The sequence below is a fragment of the Papio anubis genome, chromosome X (assembly GCF_008728515.1).
Source record: "Papio anubis isolate 15944 chromosome X, Panubis1.0, whole genome shotgun sequence".
Classification (NCBI taxonomy): Eukaryota; Metazoa; Chordata; class Mammalia; order Primates; family Cercopithecidae; genus Papio; species Papio anubis.
Window position 1 is genome coordinate 33,662,163 of NC_044996.1, and position 23,780 is coordinate 33,685,942.

The 23,780-nt window shown below is 38.4% G+C and overlaps 1 protein-coding gene and 1 non-coding gene across 9 annotated transcripts in view; one reads left to right on the forward strand and one right to left on the reverse strand.

The window, feature by feature from the left end:
* CUL4B (cullin 4B) overlaps positions 1-23,780 on the forward strand; it is a 51,532-nt gene that overhangs the window by 13,178 nt on the left and 14,574 nt on the right. For 3 of the 8 annotated variants that reach the window (XM_009198206.3, XM_009198204.3, XM_009198205.3), the window contains exons 3-14: positions 1,703-2,245; positions 4,292-4,407; positions 15,221-15,324; positions 15,848-15,917; positions 16,762-16,835; positions 17,635-17,797; positions 18,076-18,165; positions 18,469-18,551; positions 19,234-19,301; positions 20,583-20,701; positions 22,066-22,258; positions 23,240-23,344. In XM_009198206.3, the coding sequence (XP_009196470.1) occupies positions 1,703-2,245; positions 4,292-4,407; positions 15,221-15,324; positions 15,848-15,917; positions 16,762-16,835; positions 17,635-17,797; positions 18,076-18,165; positions 18,469-18,551; positions 19,234-19,301; positions 20,583-20,701; positions 22,066-22,258; positions 23,240-23,344 (1,728 nt within the window). Of the gene's footprint in view, positions 1-785; positions 953-1,702; positions 2,246-2,409; positions 2,550-4,291; positions 4,408-15,220; positions 15,325-15,847; positions 15,918-16,761; positions 16,836-17,634; positions 17,798-18,075; positions 18,166-18,468; positions 18,552-19,233; positions 19,302-20,582; positions 20,702-22,065; positions 22,259-23,239; positions 23,345-23,780 lie in introns of those variants that run through there. The other 5 variants (XM_009198207.2, XM_009198209.4, XM_009198208.3 and 2 more) reach the window with 5 other exon arrangements.
* On the reverse strand, positions 17,860-17,963 carry LOC116272279. The gene has a single exon (XR_004180995.1). It is a non-coding gene; the product is annotated as a small nucleolar RNA U13 (small nucleolar RNA).

Genomic DNA, 23,780 nt, shown 5'->3' on the forward strand with positions numbered 1-23,780 from the left:
ACTAAATTTAAAGATTTTTAAAATCAGTCATCAAATGTAAAGCGGGGGCTCATGAAACACATTGGTAGAAAACATTAACTTTTGCCAATATTGTTCTAAAATGTCTCCTTTGGGACAGCGTGTAAGCTGAGATTTGGCATAAGAAGGAAGTGGGTCTTAGCTTTGGTCTATAAATTACTGAGTTAAGGACTGATAGAGTGGGGGTTAGGACGGTCCTGGGCACAGTGCTCGGTGGGTGAGGGGTTAGTTACCTTTCTATTTCTTCGCCTTAGAATACACCCTTAATTTGGCCAGCCAGCTTAGAAAATGCTCCTGGTAGGAAGATAAAAGGATTTACAGCTACATGAAAGAGAAAGGCATCAAAACTCAGGCCTTATTCAGCCTTGGGTCTGTGGTGGCTTGAGATAAAAGAGAAACAATTTATAGCGGCACCGAATCAAAAAGTCCTTTTCTTCCTATCTTAGCTCGTTTTCTTCTCCTTTCCTATCTTAACATCGGGACATTCCTCTCCAGTAACGGGCATAATAGCATGATTATGTTTTCCTCTATTTAGGGTTACTCCCCTAGCCTTGCAACCACTCCTTATTCCTTTATCTCTTTCAAAGTTTCCATTCTCCCGGACCTTTACATTTTATTTCGTCCCTCCCTCTCTCCTCCTCTTCCTCCTCCTCCGTTTTCCCAGCTAGCTCACTCCGCCCCTCGCCGTCACTACCTTCCCTCCCCGAGGCTCCTTCCCGCTCCTCCCCGTTTCTCCCGCCACCCCCCCACCCCCTCGCCTTCAGAAAGCTCCAATCAGGAGCTCCAAAGGTGTCTCGAAGGCCCGCCCCCTCCTCCCATCCACTTTTCTTCCCCCCAATTTCTCCCTCCCCCCTTCCCCCCCCAACTCAAGTCCTGCGGGCCTGGGGGCTTCGGGATCTGGGCGCTATGAAAAGTGTCTGCCCAGTCACTTCCGGTAAGGGCGCTGCGGCGCGGAGCTTCCCGCGGGACCGTTAAGGAGCGAGTGGGAGTCCCCGGTGGGCCAGGGAAGGAAGGCGCTGCCAGGAAGGGGGAGCGCGAAGGAGAGCGGGAGCCGGAGCGAACTAGCGCGAGCGTCTGGGGCACTTTAGCCGCCCCTTCCCAGCCGCCCCCTCACGCGCGAGCTCACCCGCCCCCCGGGCGGCTGCAGCGCTTCCCTCACCCCCAATCCCTGAGGTTGGCACCGCCCCTCCCTCGGTGCCGCGTGACCGGAAATGGCGCCATCTTTAGCCTCTTGTGCTATTGACAATAACAAGCCCTGGTTCTTTCCCCCTCCCCCTTTCCCCCAACCACAGCCTCTCCCCTCCCAGGGAGAGGGAGAAAAGGAGGAGGAGCTGCAGCCTCACAGACTCGCTGAGTCGCTCCTGCAGAAAGGGGGGGAGAGAGATCGAAAAGCAGGGGAGGGGGACGGCACGGCCGTTTACCTGTCTGCCTCCTCATTCGCTCTCCCCCCTCGTTCTGCTCACTCCTGGTGTCAGCCTATCCGCCTTCCCAAACCCTCCCATTCCCCCGGTGTAGCCCCCCCCCGCCTTCACTTTCCTTCTCGTCCTCTGTGTTTCTCCTCTCTTCTTTCTTCCCTTCCCCCTCTAGCATTGCCACCTTCTCTCCTACACGCACGCAGGCATATAAACGTAGGTTTTTGATGCTCCTCTGCCTGTTGACCCCGCTATTTTCATGTTTCCAACAGGTTTTTCTTCCCCCAGTCCCTCAGCTGCTGCTGCTGCTCAGGAGGTCAGATCTGCCACTGATGGTAATACCAGCACCACTCCGCCCACCTCTGCCAAGAAGAGAAAGTTAAACAGCAGCAGCAGTAGCAGCAGTAACAGTAGTAACGAGAGAGAAGACTTTGATTCCACCTCTTCCTCCTCTTCCACTCCTCCTTTACAACCCAGGGATTCGGCATCCCCTTCAACCTCGTCCTTCTGCCTGGGGGTTTCAGTGGCTGCTTCCAGCCACGTACCGATACAGAAGAAGCTGCGTTTTGAAGACACCCTGGAGTTTGTAGGGTTTGATGCGAAGATGGCTGAGGAATCCTCCTCCTCCTCCTCCTCATCTTCACCAACTGCTGCAACATCTCAGCAGCAGCAACTTAAAAATAAGAGTATATTAATCTCTTCTGTGGCTTCGGTGCATCATGCAAACGGCCTAGCCAAATCTTCTACCACCGTCTCTAGCTTTGCTAACAGCAAGCCTGGCTCTGCTAAGAAGTTAGTGATCAAGAACTTTAAAGGTAACCAAGGCCAAAATCCATAATCACCTAATAAGGATTTGACACTCGAGGGGTCACGTGCTCTATTTATGTTAATATATTAAACAGTTTGGAGGTGGCCTAATGTTTTATGCATAATCAATGAGGTGGAGGGGAGGTCCTTTTTTGGTGGAGGGTTCATTTTCCGGGGGTGGTTAGGATCCTTGTGCTGAAGCATACACCGGGTGTTTCTGTGCAGTATTTTGAGGTTTTTTTCAGCCTATTGTATTTAATCTGTTATTCTTTATAACACTGACAATCAGTATGATTGATCCGGATTTTACAGGTGAGAAATTTGTATTCTAAAGAGGTTTATTTATTTCAGGTGCATAGCAAGCCTTGGCACTGCTGGGATTTTTATTTTTATGCTTCAGTAGGCCACATTATCCAATGCCTAGAAATGCAGGTAGCAATAGTGATCTTTTTGTGCTCAAATAATATTTATAATTAGATTTACACTGTATTCATGAAACTCATTTGGAAGCAATATTAGAAGAAAAATTTATGTTCTCTGTATTTCTTTCCAAAGGTAGGGTTTGAAAGTGAAAAACATTGTGTATACACAGAAGTAGTAAGTCTGTGTACCACTAGTCTAAAGATAGGAACAATTACTACATCTATTTTTTCCATCACTAAAATGGATTTTAAAGTATCGACTTGCAGCTTTTAGGAAAATTTGTTCAGACCGTGTTTGAGATATGTGAGGAGAGTATTATGAATGCATTGATGCAAATATAAAATAAGCAATTTTTAAAACTGTATTTGAGCTGAATTTTTATCTGTTGAATGTGTTTCTGTTTTTCTGACTGACTTTTCAACACCCTTAACTGCCAGGTAATCAGTGCTACAGTGTTTATTAAATAGAGAAGTAAATGAATGAACTTAAGTAATATTTATGAGATAAGTGCTTTGTGGCTGAATATTAGTATTGAGAAGATTAGGTTCTCTATGCTTGTGTTTTTAACATTGAATGGAAATCAGGAATGTGCTCTATTTTGTCTCAAGCAGAGGGCTATGGTGTTGTCTATTTTTAACTCTTTCTTTTTTATATCACTACCTTCCCATACCCAGGTTCTCAGTTTATGATTTAATAGTAGAGCTTTCTGAAGTCAATATGAATTGTAATTGACTAACGTGTTCATTATTTCACTTAAAAATATATGTATTTTTATAGCCAAATATTTTTAAATGAGTTATGATCCTGGTTGCATTTTCAAATTGGTTTCAGAGATTTTTTTCTCTCCCTCCTAAGATAAAAGCATATTAAGGCATTTGGATGTTCTAATTAAAACTTTTTTCCCCACACTCATTGCTAGTCAGTGAAGTTTAAAGCCTAGAGTAAGGTGTTTCTTTCTATTCTGAAAATGCAACATGATTTCTGGAGTCATTTGGATGTTTCAATCTTTAAAAATTTCACTCTGCTCATAAATGTAGTTTAAAACTACATGGAGTTAAGATATTTCCATTTCTATAGATGCTGCATAAATTTGGGGGTCAAACAGACCTGGATTAGAATCCCAGCTTTGCCATTGACTAGCTATGATGACCTTGGGCAAGCTTACTAAATGAGTTCCAGCCTCAGTTTCCTCGGTTGTAAAATAGATTCCTCAGGGTATTGTTGGGAAGATTAAGAGGTTTATAAAGTACCTTGCACATAGGCAGTATTTTAAATCTCAGGTTAAAAATTCATGTCGACTTAGGTTTTACACATGATGAAGTAAGATCAGGATTGTTGTTTTTTATGGTCATTCTTGAATTTTTATTTTTTTGAAGCAATACAATCAATAGGAGAAAAACCTCACCTTCAATTTTAATAGGTGAGTCAAAATGACTTAAATAGTATTATGACATTTCAAATTTTATTCTTTATATTAAGCTTAAATACAGTGGTTACTTTAATGATTAGGTGTGATAGTTATAAAGATCATAATTTACCCTAAAAATAGAGTAATGCTGTTGTATTTTATTGATCTTTGGTTACTGTATCTGACATGGTATTCTGATACCAACCTTTTACATATCATCTAGATAAGCCTAAATTACCAGAAAACTACACAGATGAAACCTGGCAAAAACTGAAAGAAGCAGTGGAAGCTATTCAGAATAGTACTTCAATTAAGTACAATTTAGAAGAACTGTACCAGGTATGTATTAATATGCATAACCAGATTTGATTAACATAAATTAAGGTGGGATATATATTGATTTTGCTTTCTGAAATAGGTTCTTAAGTAGACTTTTGGTTCCCTTCTAGTTTTAATTTCTCAATTAATTGATGAACTCTTTAATTAGACCACATATTCTCACATAAACTATGGGTACAGTCATACCAGTATAAATTGTGCTTATCTTTGACCCTTCTGATGAGGAATTACAGTTAGGTGTACCTTGGTGTAATAGAAGTTCTACCTATAATGAAATCCTATAGCATGAATCCCAAAGTTGATTTCTGGTGACATGTCGTTCTATTGTGATAATTGTTTCTTAGTTGTGTTACCTACCCATAGGAAAGGCCTCAAGACATGCAGATATTATTCATATCCTTTATTTTACCTTCTTCTTAATAGTAGACTTTGCTATTCCTTTTTCTTGCTCTTTACATTTTTCTAATACCTGGGCTACAAGACGCACCTTAGCCCAGAAATGAGCAGCAGTTTGTTGTCCAGCAGCTTAGTCTGAGGTTCAGATTCTTTACTTAGCAAATGGGTCCTTACACTTAAATATAATGTTAAGGGCAGTTACTAATGGCAATCTCTTGCTACCAAGAAATTTTTCCCTACTGTGTATTTGACACACAACCAATTCAAGAAGTTACTTTCATTAGAGTGTCAGGGATTTGGTGTTAAAAGATACTTCAGGCCGGGCACGCCGGTGGCTCACACCTGTAATCCCAGCACTTTGGGAGACCAAGGCTGGTGGATCACCTGAGGTCAGGAGTTCGAGACCAGCCGACCAACATGGAGAAACCCCGTCTCTACTAAAAATACAAAATTAGCCAGGCGTGGTGGTGCATGCCTGTAATCCCAGCTACCCAGGAGGCTGAGGCAGGAGAATTGCTTGAACCCAGGAGGTAGAGGTTGCGGTGAGCCGAGATTGCGCCATTGCATTCCAGAGTGGGCAGCCAGAGCAAAACTCCATCTCAAGAAAGATATTTCAGAGTACTTCAGAGTACAATAGCTTGAATTTTTGTATTAATGAGTACCTTGTAAGAAATTATGTTGGTTCGATTTATCAGTATTTGTATATTTTAGTTGCAGAGCTAGTATGGTGATGGGCAAATCCTGGATTAGGAGTCAGAAGATGGGTTTGGGATCTAGTTTTGACTGCTGTGACCCTTGTAATATTGGGCCAGGTACTAAAGCCCTCTCAGTTTTTTTCCTGTTTTTTTAAGAGATAGGGGTCTTGCTATGTTGCCCAGGCTGGTCTTGAACCCCAGGGCTACAGCAGTCTTCTCACCTCAACCTTCCAAGGTGCTGAGATTACAGGCATGAGGCACCAAACCCAGCCGTCCCTCTCAATTTAAATTTCCTCCTCTCTAAAGTAGAGGAAATAATAATTTGCCCTACCTATCTCATAAGGTTGCTTATAAGAATCAAATAAGATATTTGTGGAAAAAACCTCCAGGCACTATAGTCTTACAAATATGATGATATCACGAGTCATGCTTTTTTACAAGCCACAGTATAGCTTCTTCACTTGTAATATGTCAATTGAGATCACCAGTTTCTGTTGCTGTGAAAATTAGTCAGTACACGCAAAATACTCAAATCAGTGCACAACACATAGTAATAATGCCATGTAACATTATAAACATTGTAATGCTATGTAAATGTCAGCTAGTAGTTGTAGTACTAAGCTATTACTTAAGAATAAGCCCGTTTCATATGGCTCTTTTGGCATATTATATGTGTGTCTCCTAAAATGTACAACAATAAAAGTCAAAATATGAAACTGACTTGGAAAGGCCTTAAGAGAGCATGTGGTCCAATATTTTTCTTTGTGGTGTCTGTGACAGCCTGCAAAGGGGATTCATCTTGTATTATCTCATATAAGCATTACGAAAACCCTTTCTGGAGTATGTAGGGTAGTAGTTACTATCTCCACTTTTTATTTATATTTATTTATTCATTTATTTTTGAGATGGAGTCTTACTACGTCACTCAGGCTGGAGTGCAGTGGCATGATCTCGGCTCACTGCAGCCTCTACCTCCCGGGCTCAAGTGATCCTCTTGCCTCAGCTTCCCAAGTAGCTGGAATTACAGGCACCTGCCACCACGGCCTGCTAATTTGTATATTTTTAGTAGAGATAGGATTTTACCATATTGGCCAGGCTGATCTCGAACTCCTGACCTCTAGTGATCCACCCGCCTCCACCTCCCAAGGTGCCGGGATTACAGGTGTGAGCCACCGCGCCCGGCCTATCCCCAGTTTATTGATGAAGAGACTGAGTCTCAGAGAAGTTGAATAACCTGCCCAGAGTCACATATTGGCAGAGTCACATATTGGCAGAGCAGGGGCAACTCAAACTGAGATGCTGGATTTCTAGTTCGTTGCACTTTTACTCCTGTACTACCTCACTAATATACCCTGGTACTTTGAATACCACTGTAGTGCAGTGTTTGAAGCAATTAAATTGTTTTACTTTAGGGAAAAAGCTCTTTATCATTGAAGTAGTATTTTTATCTGTGCATGCATAAGTGGTGTTTATTTGGATAGTATATGGTGTTTATTTGGATATGCTGGTATACAGCATATTTAATTTCAATAATGTGTTATTTTATATATTCCATATTTATAACAAATGTTTATTGTAGTTGTTAATGAACCCTATTTACTTTACCTTGAATATTTTTCCAGAGCTTTTGCTTTGAAAATATTTTTCCTGATATATTGATTCTGTTAAATCTTTTCGTTTCAAGAGCATAGAGCTTGCATCTTTTGTTTTTGTTTTCTTGTACTTTGTTTTACCTGCTGTTGTTCAGTTGCATTTCTTTTAGCCTAGTCACAAGTCTTATAACTTCACTGTTTGCATTTTTCATGATACCTTACTGCTTTTGCTATAATGAATTCAAAAGCATTGGTTTTTAGCTCTTTTACTGTTTTTGACCTTAATTTTATAAATGTTCCTTTGGATTGTTCTCAGAAAGATTATTTTGAGATGTTCAAGTTCAAAAAGGAGGATAAAGGAGGTAAAGCTATTTCATATAATCTGGACTTCAGGTGCTTGTTTGATTTTAACTCATTGAAACGTAATTAGAAGTACTCTGTCAATCTACCTGAGTGGGAAATAAAAAAATAAGAAAAAGTACTCTTCTCTTCTAAAATCGAAATAATGTGGAAATACGTAGTTATACAAAAGTTCTCCAAACCTGTGTCCTACTCTCTTTCTCTGAAGTAAACACTTACTGGCATATATCTACTTAGAACTTACTTCTGCAAGAAAAAACATTTTGCTTTAAATCTTTAAGTATGGAAGTCCCTAGTGTGGGTTGCATGTACTGCCTACTAAGTTTTTAATTTCTATAAAAGAACATGCTGTTCTAAGTACACTTGCAGTAAGCAAACATTGTCTTTTTAAAGTAATTTTAAATTAGAATTGGACCTGAGTTTTAAAATTATCTTTCCTTGACAACCTTGAGATCCTGTGGGTGTGAGGCAGTGATTATATGTTTTCATTTGACTGTTCTGTTTGTTTGCGGGCTTGTTTTTGATTGACTACAAGTAAGACTGATTAAATGCACTGACTTTTGAGCTGTTCAGCCTGCCTTAGGTTACAAATCTGTCACTTGTCATATAACTTTGGGCGAGTTACTTCTCTAAGTCTTGGTTTCCTCATTTATAAGATGGTGAGACTAATGGCTACTTATATGGCAAGGTTTTTTAGACGTAAATGAAATATTGCAAAAAAGTAATTATCACAGTCCCGGCTATGCATTGGTATGTGTCATCAGTGCTAGTAAATATTTGAGTCTTTAGAAAAGAAATCTTTATTTTAAAATTACATTTTATTTTAGAGCTCTGAAGCCACATGATTTTAAATTCTAAATCTACACTGGGCCAGAGCAGCTGGCTGATAAATAGATTACATTCCAAATGTGCTTCAGTAGACACCATTAGCGAAATTGAAAAACATAATAGAAAAAGACAGGAACTCTCTAGGAACAGTGTCCCTCTACACTTACAAAGAATGTGTCCTGTTTTCACATGTGGTATCGTACAGTTGGAATTTTGGTTTTGGTGAGTTTTTTACTATTAATAAGTAATATTTTAAATAGGATTATTTTTATAATCCTATTATGAGCTCATGTTCTCAACTTTTGTGTGAGTAGTCGCAGTGTTTTGTTTTGTTTTGTTTTAAATAGAGATATGGGGGTCTTGCTATGTTGCCTAGGCTGTTCTCGAACTCCTGGCCTCAAGCAGTCATCCTGCTTTGGCCTCCCAAAGTGCCGGGCTTACAAGCATAAGCCACCATGCCTGGCCTAGTACAGTGTTTAAGATCAGCTACCTTTTTTGGAGATGCTGGAAGTTTGTACAGGAGCGTATAACATTTATCTTTCCTATAAATCTCTAGCTATTTTTAAAGTCAAGCCTAGTTCATACTTCAATTCTGATGAAAATAATTTTATTTATTATTAATGGGAACTGTAGTTATCTGTTTGTGAAATAAACCTTAAATGATGAACCTTTATTAATGATTCACTTATAGAGTAAATGACCACAGGACTAGAATCAAATAGTATAGATTATCCATTGTAAAATCTGGTTGCTTAAGCAGTCAGTGATTATAAGAAAGCAGTTAGATTCTTAGCATTGTTGATGACTAGCGGTTGGATTCTATGTAACTTTTGTCACCCTGTTGGTGTCTTAAAGCTTACTCTATTATGCATTATGTATTTCTCTTTTTACTGAATCGTTAATCAGTACTATTGTTGCTGTTTTTTAAAATGTACAACTAAAATTCTACTCTTTAAGTTATTTTGAAATATACAGTAGATTATTAAATACTAAAAAATTTTAAAATGTGCACTTATAAATTCTTTGTCCTTGATAATTTTTCAGTCTTATTTAAGCCCTGTTTACTGGAAGTAAAAAGAAAAGGAGTTTAGGTTTCATTGTATAGTTGGTTTCCTTTAAACAGATTCTTAGTTTTTGAATATTTAGAGTATCTTAGCCATTTTTATTTGACATAAAAAGAGAGATAATGTAGATCCTATTGCTATATCAGTTGTTGAATTTTTATTATGTACTTTAATTACTATCTGTAAACATAGCTTGAAAAATAAGACTCCACTCCTTAGACCAGTGACCAGAGTTCAACACCCTGGCGGAAATTCAGTACCTTTTTTATTGTCTGTTGTTCAGTAAATATTTGCATATGTCATTTGCTACACGTTTATATATATTTTTGGAGTGTGTTTTTTTTCAGACACTTTTTTTTTAGCTCATCCTTGTGAAGAAAGACACATTTTTTTATGTATCCTGTGGATTTTGGAGGGGAAGGGCTGGGATTTGGAAGAATGAGGGTTAGAAGCTTGCTAGAATGTCTGTATTTTATACCTAAGTACCTTCAAAGGATTTAAGGCGGCATATTTACTGGTAATTAGTGGGAGCTTAAGTAAAAAGATAGTTTTATTAAAAAGACTTGTAAGGCTGGGTGCGGTGGCTCGCGCCTGAAATCCTAACACTTTGGGAGGCCAAGGTGGGCGGATCACCTGAGGTCAGGAGTTCAAGACCAGCCTGGCCAACATGGTGAAACCCAGTCTCTACCAAAAATACAAAATTCAGCCGGGTGTGGTGGCACGTGCCTGCAATCTGAGCTACTGGGGAGGTTAAGGCACAAGAATCACTTGAACCCAGGAGGCAGAGGTTGCAGTGAGCCGAGATCTCACCATTGCAATGCAGCCCAGGTGACAGAGGAGTCAGGTTTCAAAAAAAAAAAAACCTTGTAAAGTTATCTAGAATCTGTTTATTACAAATAGTTGTTACTTCTAGAGATTCCCAAAGTGTTTTATTAGTGTAAATAATAAATACGTAATGCATAATATGTAAAAATATATAAATACATAATATTTAAATAATAAATACATAATGCATAATATGTAAAAATACATAAATAATAAATACATAATATTTAAAATAATATATTTCTAAAAGTACATTTCAAAGATCTAGAGTAAAATAGAGCTTATCTCAAACGCCTTCTTATTCCTGTTTCCATCCCAGCATGTAATAGGATGAAGAGTACTTAGTAAACAGTCATTCCTTGTTCAATCCATGACTGCTTACTGTGTCCAAAACTGGACTGATACCTTGGGGTTATGGAAAGCACTTAGTACTAGCAAGAGAGCATAAGTACCTACCCTAAGGTACTTATGTTCTAATGGGTTCATGAAATTAGATTGTTTGTGACCAGCATTTTTTAAAAAGAAATGAAATAGCAAATATCAGAATGCGTCACATAGAGTAATGATGTGTAGGTTTGTGAAGATTTTATTTTAGTTACATAAATTTATGTATGATAGATTGTGACATTAGATTTCCTACTGTGGCTTTGGGTCAAAACATTTTGGAAGCCACCATTTTAGAGACACCACTCCAAATCTTGCCCAAAAGTGAGAAAAGTGGAGTACTTGGATCAAAGAGTGTGAAAGGTTATAATCAGGGGTGGCCAAGGTGACTCATGCATGTAATCCAGCACTTTGGGAGGATGAGGTGGGCAGTTCACTTGAAGTCAGGAGTTCGAGACTAGCCTGGCCAACATGGTGAAATCCCAGCTCTACTAAAAATACAAAAAAACCTGGCTGAGTGTGGCAGCACATGCCTGTAATCCCAGCTACTTGGGAGGCTGAAGTAGGAGAACCACTTGAACCCGGGAGGCAGAGGTTGCAGTGACCCAAGATTGCACTTCAACCTGGGCAACAGAGCAAGACTCCATCTAAAAAAAAGTTATAATCAGACATGAGATGAAAATGATAAGATTGGCCTTGAACGCCATGCTAAAAAGTGTGGTGGTGGGGAAGTTAGAAAGGCTTTTATTGGGGAAGGCAAGTATTTAAGTTTTTTGAATACCTAATATATTTCTCTGGGTCAAAGCCCCAAAAGTATTGCAGAGCATGTAGTGAAAAGTCTCGCTTTCACCCCATCCTCCAGTCCCCCAGTTAGTTAGTTCTCTTTGTGACAGATATTATTAGTTTTTTGGGTATCTTTCCAGAGATGTTTTATATACGTAAAAAGGCTGTGTATGTTTTAATTTTGTTCCTTTTTTACATAAATGATAGCAGACCATGTACCACATAGTTCTGTTTTTTTGTTTGTTTGTTTATACCTATTATGGGATTGCTCCATCACAGTACAGGAAATGCTTGATGGAAGGTTGTTGAGGAAGGAAAATGACTAGATCTGGTCTATAGGTTAAGCAGTCAAGGCTAAATTAGAAAAACAGAATGTTGCCTTCAAACTTGACCTCAAAACTCACCTTAGATGCTCCTGCCTTTCTTGCCTTAAAATTCTTAAACCACCCTCCAGCTAAACACAGGTGAGACTGTGTACTGTAAAGCCCAGCTTAATTTTCGATTTCTCACTATTTCCACTAACTTTTTATCTGTTTCCCTGTAGGTCTTTGGGACTCTGTCCCTTTACCTCTTCCCAGGAAGGCTTTTCTGACTTGCCCTCCCTTAAATGCTGGGTTAGGGAGCCTCATCTCTCTGCTTATCCTCATCATAGCATCTAGCACACTCAATTGTAATTACATGTTTTCTGGCAATTTTTCTCATACTAGAAGCCCTTTCTATGTACAGGACACATTGCTAGAGTTTTTTTGAATACTTAATGTATTCACTTGGTTCAAAGCTCAAAAAGTATTAAAGAAACTTATAGATAGATGACCACACAATGTCTTTCTGTCATTAAGGAGTCAGAGAGACAAGATATACACATAAAAAGATAAGTAGTTTTGTGTAAGAAGTATCCAGTGGTTGGGAGATGTATAGTGTTGACTCAGTGACTAAGTGAGTGTGGTATGATGGGTGCGAGTGCCATGTGAGTCACTGGTAGCTGAGTCAATTAAGAAGAACTTATTGGAAGAAGTGGGACCTAATTGAGTAGTAAGGGAATGTGGTATCTTGTGTGAGAAGATAAGTAGATGTGCCGAGAACTGTTTTATGTGAGAAGGGAACATAGCAGAAGGAAATGGGATAAATAGGACTTAGAGAAGTACTGGAAGTGGGCGATGTGGAAAGATGAAGTATGCACTAAGTCCTATGACGGAATCTAAGCAGAGAGATAAGAAATGCTGAGAAAACAGTCATTCATTCAAAAGGAACGGTGAGATGCAATGAGAGGAATACTAAAGGTGGAAAGGGGACAGTCCACAAAGGACCTGTGTGAACAGAGAGGCACATGAAATAAACATAAATTCCCTTAAGCATCTGTGGCCTAGCCTCAGGTCACATGAAAAGTGGGCAGGCCAGCAGGGTCTCAGCTTTCTTATTCCTCCATAGCTGCTCAATCTAATTGACCTGCTGTTTCCTGATGAGGTGTGGTGACTTGTCTCTTGTGGTGTAAGAGGTTTCCTTTAAGTCCCCTCCCCTCCCCTCCCCTCCCCTCCCCTCCCCTCCCTTCCCTTCCCCTCCCCTTCCCTTCCCTTCCCTTCCCGAGACAGAGTCTCGCACTGTCACCTGGGCTGGAATTCAATGGCATGATCTCGGCTCACTGCAACCTCCATCTCCCAGGTTCATGTGATTCTCCTGCCTCAGCCTCCCGAGTAGCTGGTGCACACCACCACACCCGGCTAATTTTTGTATTTTTAGTAGAGTTGGGGGTATCACTATGTTGGTCAGACTGGGTCTTGAACTCCTGACCTCGTGATCTGCCTGCCTCAGCCTCCCAAAGTGCTGGGATTACAGGCATGAGCCACCACGCTCTGCCAAACTTTCTTTTCATTTGCTAATTTATTTACTGGACCTGCGTATTGGGAATGTGACTTCTAACTACGTATTTTTAAAATTCCACTCCAACCCACAGAACTTGGATGCCCCCCTAGAGTCCATTTTAATGGAATTTTTTTCTTCTGTTGCGGTGAGAAAGGAATCTTGGTGTTATATTTAAGTCATTACCACTCAGAATTATAGATTATATCAGAGTTTTCCCAAAGAGTTTTACCATGCCCGTTGTTTTACATTTGAAAGTCTTTTATATACGCATAACAGGAAACTTACTGAAATCTGAAGGTCATCCTTCTGGAATCTGAGTATAAAAGAAGACCAGTTATTACAGTGAAGTAAAAATGCCATCATTTCTTTTGTAATTGGTGTTAATTCAGTTGTACAAATTTTATTTATTTTATTTTTTATTCCTTTTTGAGATGGAGTCTCTCTCTGTCGCCCAGGCTGGAGTGCAGTGGTGCGATCTCGGCTCACTGCACCCTCCACCTCCTGGGTTCAAGCGATTCTCCTGCCTCAGCCTCCTGAGTAGCTGGGATTACAGGCATGCGCCACCATGCCCGGCTAATTTTTGTATTTTTAGCGGAGATGGGGTTTCACTATGTTGGCCAGGCTGATTTTGAACTCCTGACCTCAAGTGATCCGCCCGCCTCAGCCCCCCAAACTGCTGGGGTTACAGGCGTGAGCCATTGCGCCTGGCCACAAATTTTAAAATCTATATTTAACTATTATTAAGCTAAAATGTTGGAGAAAATTCCTTGGTATTATATCATACTCATTATCATACTGCTAGCAATAATTTCTGCTTTGTTCTGTTCAGGAGAACCCAAGAACGTTTAAGTAAATTTTAGTTCAATTGTAGTAGGACTGCCTGACCCATCTGATACATAAACAATAGGTGAAATTCTTTTTTAAACCCAAAATGAAGCTCTGCTTGTGAAAATGATTAACATTTTAAACAACAAGACAGCTTTTTTATTTTTGAGACAAGGTCTCACTTTGTCCCCAGGCTGGAGTGCGGTAGCATAATCATGGTTCACTGCAACCTTGAACTCCTGGGCTCAAGTGATCCTCCTGCCTCAGCCTCCTGAATAGCCGGGACTACAAGTGCACACCACTGGGCCCAGCTAATTTTTCAATTTTTTGTAGAGATGGGGTCTTGCTTTGTTTCTGTATTAGTCAGGGTTTTCTTAGAGGGACAGAACTACGGAACTAGTAGGAGATATATAAAGGGGAGTTTATTAAGTGTTAACTTACATGATCACAGGGTCCCACAATAGGCTGTCTGCAAGCTGAGGAGTAAGGAGAGCCAGTTTGATTCCCAGAACTGAAGAACTTGGAGTCCGATGTTTGAGGGCAAGAAGCGTCCAGCACGAGAGAAAGATGTAGGCTGGGAGGCTAGGCCCTTCTCTCCTTTTCACGTTTTTTGGCCTCTATATTCACTAGAAGCTGATTAGATTGTGCCCACCAGGTTAAGGGTGGATCTGCCTTCCCTAGCCTACTGACTCAAATGTTAATCTCTTTTGGCAACACCCTCACAGACACACCCGGGATCAATACTTTGTATCCTTCAATCCAATCAAGTTAACACTCAGTATTAACCATCATAGTTGCCTAGGCTGTTCTTGAAGTCCTGGCATCAAGCAGTCCTCTCACCTTGGCCCCCCAAATGTTGGGATTACAGGCATGAACCACTGTACCCAGCCCAAGTAGGATTTTCTTTGAGTGGCATGTTGGCACTCAAAAAGCTTCAGATTTTTGAGCGTTTTGGGTTTCAGATTTTTAGATTAAATATGCTCAACCTGTAATTTGTTCTTTTCTGATACAGTGCATTGGTTATGAGAAAGTTTGCCACCCACGTTGATATATTTTGTTGTTTTACCTTGTGTCTTAAGCGGATGAATAACCCTTTTTAATAAGCTGATGTGGTAGAAATATCAAATTAATAAGAATCTGATGTAAATAGTTGAGAAATCCTTCATCCTCTCCTTAAGAAAGTATGTGTTTAACCTTGCAGGCTGTAGAAAATCTCTGTTCTTACAAGATTTCTGCAAACTTGTACAAACAGCTGAGACAGATCTGTGAAGATCACATCAAAGCACAGATTCATCAATTCAGAGAATATCCTTTTTAAAACAAAAAATCGTAAATAGTTTTGTCTTCCTTTCTGTCCCCTACCCCTCACTGTTTAACCCAGCTTGAAGTAGAATGCCTGTATTTTGTAGATTTGTCATTTTTTTGTGCCTTGTGTTTCTCAAGAAAAAAATACATTTTGAATTTTCAGCCTTAATTACATGTGGTATTCATGTAAATAAGATGTCCTTATGTCTTTACCCTTTTTGCCCTAACAGATTTCCACTTGAGGAAAAATAATCTCCTAAGGGAAATCGTAAACTGAAAACATGATGTTCAGTTCTGTCTAAGACTTGTTTTTAAAGGTGTTTTTTATTATAAACTATGTTTTTCTTTTTTTTTTTCTTTTTTTTTTACAAATTAGGAAATAGCACTTTGGTGCATAATCAAGTGCCATTTAGTTTCATTTAGTATATACAAAGTATTCATATTTAAGACTAATGTGCTGTCTGTCACATGGCACATATGACTTGTACCAAATGCCTTAAAATATCCTTAACATATGTTTCAGGGATTCATTGGATAGTGTTCTTTTTTTAAAGAAGATTGATAGATGCTGGCAAAACCATTGCAGACAAATGGTAAGCTGGAAAAAGTATTGTATTACAGCTAAACATTGTATTAATAGTTAAAAACATTTCTTCAAATACAGGAATGTTAGTTTTTAAAACTTAGCAATAGGGAGATTGCTTCAATATCTGTTCCTTTTCTGAATTGGAAACTAGTTTTGGTTGAGTTTTCTATTTTAAAACCACAAGTTACAGGTAAACCTGCATTTCAGAATGACTTGTACCTTAGGTTCATCTTTATTTTTGTCACACTTACCAAAAATGTATTTATCTCATTCATTAAAAAGCTACATTTTGTCTGTCACTCTTATTTTTTTTCTCTCTTGATGGTTATCCTGTCCACTATTTGATTACCTGTGAAGGTGCCTGATGGTCCTGTGTTTTATTCAGATGACAACCTTTTCCATTTTTCTTAATCTGGTTTATACCTTATATTCTACAGATTAAAATCTTAAAATCCATCACCCCCCACCCCAGCCCCACCGCCTGCCAAAATAAACCCTCACATATGCAATGTAAGGCAGCTTCATTACCTAGCACTGTGTCTCAGGAAGAATTATATGAGTGTCCGCTTGATTCCCTGTTATTATTTTCAGTTATTTCTCAAGTAGTAAAGAAGTCAGAGGGCCATTTTAAGTGTCTTTTCTAGAAAACACAACAAGGATTAAGACTGTTGAATAATAAAAATGATATGGGCATATTCTTAGATAGATGTGTTTATCTGCATGTTTGATCCTAGTAATCTAATATATATACAGACGAACCCTTCAGTTTTATTCTTATTGAAAGCAAATATTTCAGCTTCACAACATACAAAACTTGTTTGATTTCTTTTTTTTTTTTTTTTCATTGGCAGATCATGATCAGGAGCATTTTTTTGTTTCTGGATAGAACTTACGTTCTTCAGAATTCAATGCTACCCTCCATTTGGTAAGGATGCCAGAAAAACATGAAAAGATTGTTCCAAATCATACTCAAATCTTAATTACACTAATGAAAGAGTATAAGCTATACTGTGAATATTCTAAAAATTCACATTTGGCTTCTAGACTTTCCTTTGTAACGGTTTTATCTTCCTAATAATATGTTGCCTATGCTAATATTGAAGATAGCTAACATTCCCTGGGCATATATTAATTTATGAAGAAGTTTTTTGTTAGCCAAGAGGACTAAAGTTTGCTCTGGAATGTCTATGATTGTGATTCATTTTGCTGCTGATCATCAAGAGTTCACTCATTTAACATTATGGAAAAGTATGTGTACACGAAAATAGAATAGTATCATGAACTTTTCCCCCTATCATGTACCTATCATCTGCCTACAGCAGTGATCAGAATTCACTGATTCTTGAGTATTGAAACCAGTTAATAAATAACCAAATAAGCTTTCAATACCAGTACAGTGAAAACTGTTTTATGTCTTTGAACTAATTTTGTCTCTTGATTTGAGCAAGGAAGAAATCCACAAAAAGAAATAATACAACAAAACTTAGTTATGGAGGAAAATAGGAATTTAGCTTCAATTCTCAGTAAAGACAAAATGAGTTTCCTATGTGCTTTAATCTAATAATGTTATTCAGAATTAAATGTGTGGATTTTATTATTTGACAATTGCTGCTTCAAAGCCCTGGAGCCCTAATTAGCATGGGAACATGTGGTAAGAAGTAAAGCAAACCTCTTCAGAAGTGGTATTGTCAATTAATTTAGGTTATATGTGTTTTTTATTTTAGGGACATGGGACTGGAGTTATTTAGGGCTCATATTATAAGTGATCAGAAAGTCCAGAATAAGACAATTGATGGCATTCTTCTCTTGATTGAGAGGGAAAGGAATGGTGAAGCAATTGATAGAAGTTTACTTCGAAGCCTTTTAAGCATGCTGTCTGATTTGCAAGTAAGTTAACTACTACACATACTATACAGAGCTGATTGCTTTTCCTAGTTTTTTTTTCCCGATGTCAGACAGGTGATGTGCTGATGTCATAACAATGTCTGAAGGAAGCACATCTCATACATGAGCATAAAAACCCAATCATCATGCTTCTAAACTACAAAAGGATCCTAGCTTGATGTTTAAAAACCAAATTCATAATGCTGTTTACATAGACATAGAGAATATTTAGTAAATATTTACTAAATAAATGATCTCCTTCATTTTGTTGCCCCTCCCAGATTTATCAAGATTCTTTTGAACAACGATTTTTGGAAGAAACTAACCGGCTCTATGCAGCTGAAGGCCAAAAATTAATGCAAGAAAGAGAGGTATTTAAAAATCATGACTAATACATTCTCACTGTCTCTCACAATAGACCTTACTTTGTAGAATATAAGCTTCCCTTTGCATTTATCTTCCCAACATTGTGATGCTCTTCTCTCACTTAGGTGCTCCTTTCTTTTCTCTCTTCTTAAAGGCCAGAATTCTGGATCATAAACTCTACCTATAATTTTTACATATGATTCTACCCTGTCACATTTGACAGGGCTGCTTCCAGGATCTTTTGGACTTGACATTTTCTGAGTGATTTATGGGGAGGAAAACAATAATATAAAAAACTATCTTTGTAGGTTCCTGAATATCTACATCATGTTAACAAACGTCTTGAAGAAGAAGCAGACAGACTTATTACTTACTTAGATCAGACCACCCAGTAAGTATTACATGCTGAATTTAATAGTCTTAAACTGTCGTTAAATCACTTGCAGCACTTTAGCCATCCTAAACATGTTAGTAACTGTTTTCAGGTGTGATTTGAAGTGTTAACAGTTGTTTTCATAATATAAACTTGAAGTTATTCTTTTCCCTAATTAATTAGTTTTCATCCAAGGATTCGATTAGGGGTGTGTGTGTGTGTGTGTGTGTGTGTGTGTGTGTTTAGAATGTAATTTAGAAATAATATTAGAGGCTGATGTGATCTTTAAACTCTTCAGGCCAATTAAAATTCAGTGGATCCCCCCATTTTTGTGCTTTCCTAAGTGTTAATATTGTCAGTCGGGGGGCTTCTGTATGTAGTATTTCTTTACCTTCCTAATAAAAGTAGCAAAACTTGGAAAAAACCAACTACAACAAGGTCTTGGAGATATTTATTTCATGATGTAAACCAAATTCTAAAATATGCAGTGGTTTTTAAAAATGTTTGCCTGTCAATTCCTTTATGTTTTTTTCTTTTAGGTGTAAAGTATAGTAACTCTGAGCACCAATAAATTTATACATAGGATAGGAATCTTGAAATTAACATAAAATGAGCTATTTGATTCCCCCCCCCCCTTCAGGAGAGGCTTTACATTTTCTGGAAGTCAAACATCAATAATGCTAACTTTTTTTCCTCGTAGGAAGTCATTAATTGCTACTGTAGAAAAACAACTTCTAGGTGAACACTTAACAGCAATTCTTCAGAAAGGTAATTGGCAATTTGTAAATAAGAGATTGCTTTTTAAATGGTAGTGGCAAACTAGTTAGGGAATTTTTAAAGATGTTGCCCTTTTAAAAGTTTGACAGCATGTGGCTGCATTTCTGAGGATGGACACAATCCTTATTAATCACAGTAAACTTCCTGAAGGTGCCAGTTTTCTTATCTAAAAATACAGGAACTAGAAGAGAGGGATCCACAAATACCAATAAAAAAACAGTGGTTGATATGTGCCTGTAGTATCAACTACTTGGGAGGCTGAGGCAGGAGGATTGCTTCAGCCTAGGAGTTTGAGGTAAGCCTGGGCAACATAGTGAGACTCTCGTCTCTTTAAATAAAAGAAAAGAAAAAAAGTGGGAAATTCTTGACTTAATATGTTAGCTTTCAGTAAGGAAAGGTATTCCTTTTTACACTAAAGTGGTGAGGGTTTTTTGTTATTGTTAATGGCATGTCAAACCAAGCACTTCTAATCCAAAGTGAATTTGGAGTATACCCTGCATTTTACTTTGAGAATGCCACAAATAGGTAAAAACTTTACCTTTCTCTTCAACAATATTTTCTTTGGTATAAAAATTTATATATTTAGAAATTTAAGGCAGTTATACTGTTATTTCATCCTGAAAATCAAATATTTATTAGAGCCTCATTTAAATTTGACTTAATTTATGCATGGCTTTTGATATATCACAGGCCATATCTAATATTCTGAAATATAACTATGTACATAATATGGCTACTACATATATGAGGTATTTATAATGTATATTTATGTAAACCAGTTTTTATAAGTTTGTTTTTGCCTCTATCATGCTGAATGGCACAAACCATTATGGAGTTAACCATTTTTCTTTTTCTTTTTAATTTTTTTAACTTTTTATATTAAAATAGACGGGTGGGGGGAGGTCTTACTATTGTGCCCAGGCTGGTCTTGACCTCCTGGGCTCAATCGATCCTCCTGCGTTGGCTTCCCAAAGTGCTGGGATTACAGGTATGAGCCACCGTGCCTGGCCTGTTTTTATTTTTATAGTGACTAAAGTCTCTATATTTAGTTTTTACCCAGAAAGATGATTGGGTTTAATTCAAAGGAAATCTTAGAACTCACATACAGACTAGTCATAGTTCAAACTAGTATCACAATAATGATTATAACTCAAATTTTATTAAAATGCCTGATAATCTTGTTCACTTTTTTGTTTTGAAATTAACATAAATTGAGCTAAATTAACATAAATTGTTCACTATATTTTAATGCCAAAATGTTTTAAAATACAGGTTTAAATAACCTCCTTGATGAAAACCGAATTCAAGATTTGTCTCTTCTGTATCAGCTCTTCAGTAGAGTTCGAGGTGGAGTTCAGGTTCTTTTGCAGCAGTGGATCGAATATATCAAGGTATTAACAATTTACCTGTGATTTTTCCCTCTTACAGCTTATCTACACATCGAGAGTGCATATTGGCAAGCATTTCTTTTTTTTTAATTTTTTTTTATTTATTTTTTTTTTTTTTGAGACGGAGTCTCGCTTCTGTCGCCCAGGTTGGGAGTGCGGATCTCAGCTCACTGCAAAGCTCCTCCCGGCTCACGCATTCTTCCCGCCTCAGCCTCCCGGTAGCTGGGACTACAGGCTCCCGCCCACCGCCCGCTAGTTTTTGTATTTTTAGTAGAGACGGGTTTCACTGGGTTAGCCAGGATGGTCTCGATTCTCCTGACTGGGTGGATCCAATCTGCCTCGCCTCCCAAAGTGCTGGGATTACAGGCTTGAGCCACCGCCACCGGCCGCAAGCATTTCTTGTTTGATCCATTTTTTTTTTTTTTTTATGACAGAGTTTTGCTCTTGTCACCCAGGCTGGAGTGCAGTGGCGCAATCTCGGCTCACTGCAACCTCTGCCTTCCAGGTTCAAGCGATTCTCCTGCCTCAGTCTCCCAAGTAGCTAGGATTACAGGCATGCACCACCATGCCCGGCTAATTTTGTACTTTTAGTAGAGATGGGGTTTCAGCATGTTGGTCAAGCTGGTCTCGAACTCCTGAACTCAAATGGTCCACCCGCCTCAGCCTCCCAAAGTGCTGGGATTACAGGTGTGAGCCACCACACCTGGCCTTGATCCAATTCTTTGAAGGGAATTTTAAATTTGTTTTAAAAAGTAATGGGAATTTTGAGAAGGTCAACCTGAGAATGGTAGCTATGTGGCGTATCAGCTGTAAAACTTGATTTATGTCTGACATGATTTCTGTTTCTACCACTTAAAGCAGTGAATGTAGAAAAAGAAGACTTTGAACCCCAAATTTCTTTCCTTTCTTCAATCTTACACTAAAGCCAGATTGCCATTTTAAGGAAATTGAAAGCTGACATCTTTAAAAATAAGGAAAAGATCCCAGAAGCTTCTAATAATACCCTGTTATGATATCATATGCCCAGTGATCATTGCTTACTATTTTTGTGATTATAGATGAGTGGTTAACAGTGTGGATATTTTAGCACTTTATTTTTTTGTCCTCATTTCACCATCAGCTTTATTTTGCCAGGTGCAGTGGTGCATGCCTGTAACCCCAGCTACTTGGGAGGCTGAGGCAGGAGGATCCTTTGAGCCCAGGAGTTTGAGACCAGCCTGGGCAGCATAGCAAGATTCCATCTTAAAAATAGCTTTATTTTACTTTTTAAAGATCTTTAAATATATATGCCACTTAAATATGATTTGGGGATTGTTTTCATTTTAGACAATTCGATTCCAGTAAAAAGTGGTAATTTTTCATTTTAGGCATTTGGCAGCACTATTGTAATTAATCCTGAAAAAGATAAAACCATGGTTCAAGAATTGCTGGATTTTAAAGATAAGGTTGACCATATAATTGATATCTGCTTTCTGAAGAATGAGAAATTTATCAATGCCATGAAAGAAGCATTTGAAACGTTCATTAACAAAAGACCAAATAAACCGGCTGAACTTATAGGTATGTTTTCCAGTCCTTTTTCCAGTTGTTTAATGATGTTCTTTGAGTCATAAAATGTCAATCTGAAATTTTTACCCGGTTGTAGTATTACTAATTCCTCATTTCTTTGAGGTTGCTTAGCTGGTATATCAAGTTTGAAAAGTGTTTCTAAAAACCTGGATGTAAATACTGAAAGCCCACATGTCAAAACATAATGTGCTTTCTTTGAAAGACGGTATGTTGGACCCTATTTACCTTTATTGATAATAAGTTTATCTGTTTTCCAAGCCTAAAGCGATTTAGAAATGAGGCAGGGTGTTATTTCAAACTACAAGAAAGGGCAGCATGAAATTACAGTTGTCAGTGAAAAAGGAAAAAGTCCAGGGCAAAAATAAACCTAATAATCTGGGCCCATTTAGCATAAGGATGTGATATATACTACAGTGCTTCTCAGGTTTTTCCACCCAAGTACCCTTAGTGTCAGAGGAGGAGATAACCTGAGAAGGTCTAGGGTCCTCTGCCAAAAGGATGAAATTTTGTTGCAACCTATCTACTATTTATCCTTAAACATGTAGCAAATTTTACCTTCTACTCTGTGATGTATCTGGTTTATTTTAATAGAAAAGTAATGTTTAAGATTGCTCACTATTCCTATAAAATGGACACTCCAGAAGATTCCCCATGTCTTTGATTATGCCCCCACAGGGCTACATGAGACCTCCCCCACGGGATATCCCGATCCTATTTTCATAAACGTCAGTATAGTGGAAAGTGCATTTGATCTAGAGTCAGAACACTTGGGTTTATGTTCAGGCCCTGATGTTATTAGCTCTATGGCATTGAACACTTGATCTCCCTGACTTTGGAGACTTTAAAAAATGCATATAAATGTCTGAAATATTGAAAAACTCAGTGTATCATACTCCTCTTTGGGTATATATAGTGCCCAGTACCTCATGTATTCCCCTGGTTATTAAACAACAAACTTTTTCCCCATTTTAGCTAAGTATGTAGATTCAAAACTTCGTGCAGGCAACAAAGAAGCTACAGATGAAGAACTTGAGAAAATGTTGGATAAAATTATGATCATATTTAGATTTATCTATGGTAAGTAGTTACTAATGTTTTAATACTTTTCTTTTAAAATAGCACTCAACGCCAGGCGCGGTGGCTCACGCCTGTAATCCCAGCACTTTGGGAGGCCAAGGCAGGCGGATCACGAAGTCAAGAGATCGAGACCATCGTGGCTAACACGGTGATACCCCGTCTCTACTAAAAATACAAAAAATTAGCCAGGCATGGTGGTAGGTGCCTGTAGTCCCAGCTACTCGGGAGGCTGAGGCAGGAGAATGGTGTGAACCCAGGAGGCGGAGCTTGCAGTGAGCCAAGATCACACCACTGCACTCCAGCCTGGGCGACAGAGCAAGACTCCATCTCACAAAAAAAAAAAAAAAAAAAATAGCACTCAACAGAGAAGCTAGCAAGTATATTCAACCTGGAGGGAGTATTTATTTGGGAATTACAGATTTAAAATTGTTTTTAA